Source organism: Amphiura filiformis, chromosome 16, assembly GCF_039555335.1.
Source record: "Amphiura filiformis chromosome 16, Afil_fr2py, whole genome shotgun sequence".
Lineage (NCBI taxonomy): Eukaryota > Metazoa > Echinodermata > Ophiuroidea > Amphilepidida > Amphiuridae > Amphiura > Amphiura filiformis.
Window position 1 is genome coordinate 52,169,590 of NC_092643.1, and position 1,908 is coordinate 52,171,497.

At 35.9% G+C, this 1,908-nt stretch overlaps 1 protein-coding gene across 1 annotated transcript; it reads left to right on the forward strand.

Moving 5' to 3' along the window:
* Nucleotides 1–600, forward strand: LOC140172735 (galactosylceramide sulfotransferase-like). The gene has a single exon (XM_072195867.1). The coding sequence runs from the start codon at nt 1–3 to the stop codon at nt 598–600; it is 600 nt and encodes a 199-aa protein (XP_072051968.1).
* Nucleotides 601–1,908: the final 1,308 nt, after the last annotated feature.

Sequence of the window (1,908 nt, forward strand, 5' to 3'; positions counted from 1 at the left end):
ATGCAGATAAGTGATTGGCTCACTGCCCCAAAATACGGTGCTCGTTTTCTAGACAATAATCAAATGCTTGATTTGGGATTGCGAACAACGAAGTTTAGGAACTCATCAGCGGTGGCAAAACATATTAAGAAGCTTTCTCGTGAATTTGATCTAATGCTTATTACGGAATATTTCGACGAATCTTTGCTGTTGCTCCGCAAGCTTATGTGTTGGAGTTTTGATGATATCTTATACCTGAAACAAAATGTAAGGGCAGATGAATCTCGCTCACAGTCCTTATCAGAACCACTGAAAGACAGGATACGTAAATGGAATGTAGCAGATACACGTCTTTATGAATATTTCAACCAAACATTGTGGAAGAAAATCGCGGCATATGGACCAAGTTTTCGTCGCGATTTACAGTACTTCAAAGATAAAGAAACTTACCTTCATAACCTCTGCGTTGGCAATGCTACATCTATAACCAATACACGGAGAAATCTCACGAAAACAAGGTATAATGTGGTAGAGAATGCTACGGATCACTGTACTTTAATGATTAATAATGAGAAAAATGTTTTTAAACGTCTCTGGGTGAAGCAAGAAAGTGTGGCATAATCTCAGTGACCACGGTAAAGATAATGGACGCATTATATAGACGAATCCAATTTCACGCATTCCTACACCTCAATGGCAGCCATAGCTGGGTCCCCGCTGAGTCTATCCCACCTGAAATGTGACATGATGCGTCCTTGGCGGGAAATATAAACTGCATTCCATCAGCGTGTTACACGTAGACAAAAGAATGATGAAAGTTTACCACACAATACAATATAACATCGATTTTTAGGGGGCTTTAATCCACCCAATTGGGCAGTCACAACACCAGTTTGGTGCGCAGGGGACCCAGTAATGGCCGAATGAATTCTGACCATCACGAGTGGCTCGTTGGATTCGTCTATGCCTTAGTATTTCAAACATTTGCATGCAGCACAAAAATTATGAGAGTATAAAAAGAGACGACTTTTGTTAAGGTTTAGAAAATTAGCACGTGGCGTGGTACGACGTATGATTGTTCAATCGTGTACCACATTGTTCTTCCAGCAAACACAAAAACGTTTTAAAAACGTTTTAAATAAGTTATATTTTGGCTTTTGGTTTAGGTAAAAACGTTTTAATAACATTAAAATGTCGGGTTATATAAAGGTCATGATAACGTTTTAAAACGTTTTGTATGAAAACACACTACAACAATATTTTAAATGTTTTCAAAAATGTTATTGTAAACTATTTTTACAAACATTTTTGCCAAATATTGTGTCAATACTTAAATAACATTATGTTTAAATGTTTGAACCCAGCAAACACAGAAATGTTCTTAAAATGTTTTTTCAAAACCTTTTAATAACATTTAAATGTCGGGTTATATAAAGGTCATGAAAACGTTTTTAAAACGTTATTGAAAATATTTTTGGCAAACGTTTTTCGCAAAATATTTTTCAACCCCAAAATAACATTCTGTTTAGAATGTTTTGTATCAAGTTTTCAAGAATGTTTTTGGAATGTTATTAAAACGTTTTTATACCCTTTATATAACCCGACATTTAAACGTTTTCTGTAAAACATTTTTGTTTGCTGAGCAGTAGATTATCAAAAATGTTTTTTAAGGTTATGAAAACGTTTTATACTCTTAATATACCCTTTATATAACCCGACATTTAAACGTTTTCTGACAACCTTTTATAACCTTTTTGCGAATGATGTCGAAAACGTTTTGTGTTTGCTGGGTTACTTCTGACGCAGAGTACTTACTTGACGCAGCGGTGTAGACTGCGTAGTGACATCACGTGTTCACCTTAGTGTCTACTGAAACCAGGGGACTAAAGGTTCAGTGCAACATCGGCATTCCACAGGGCTCGATCTTAG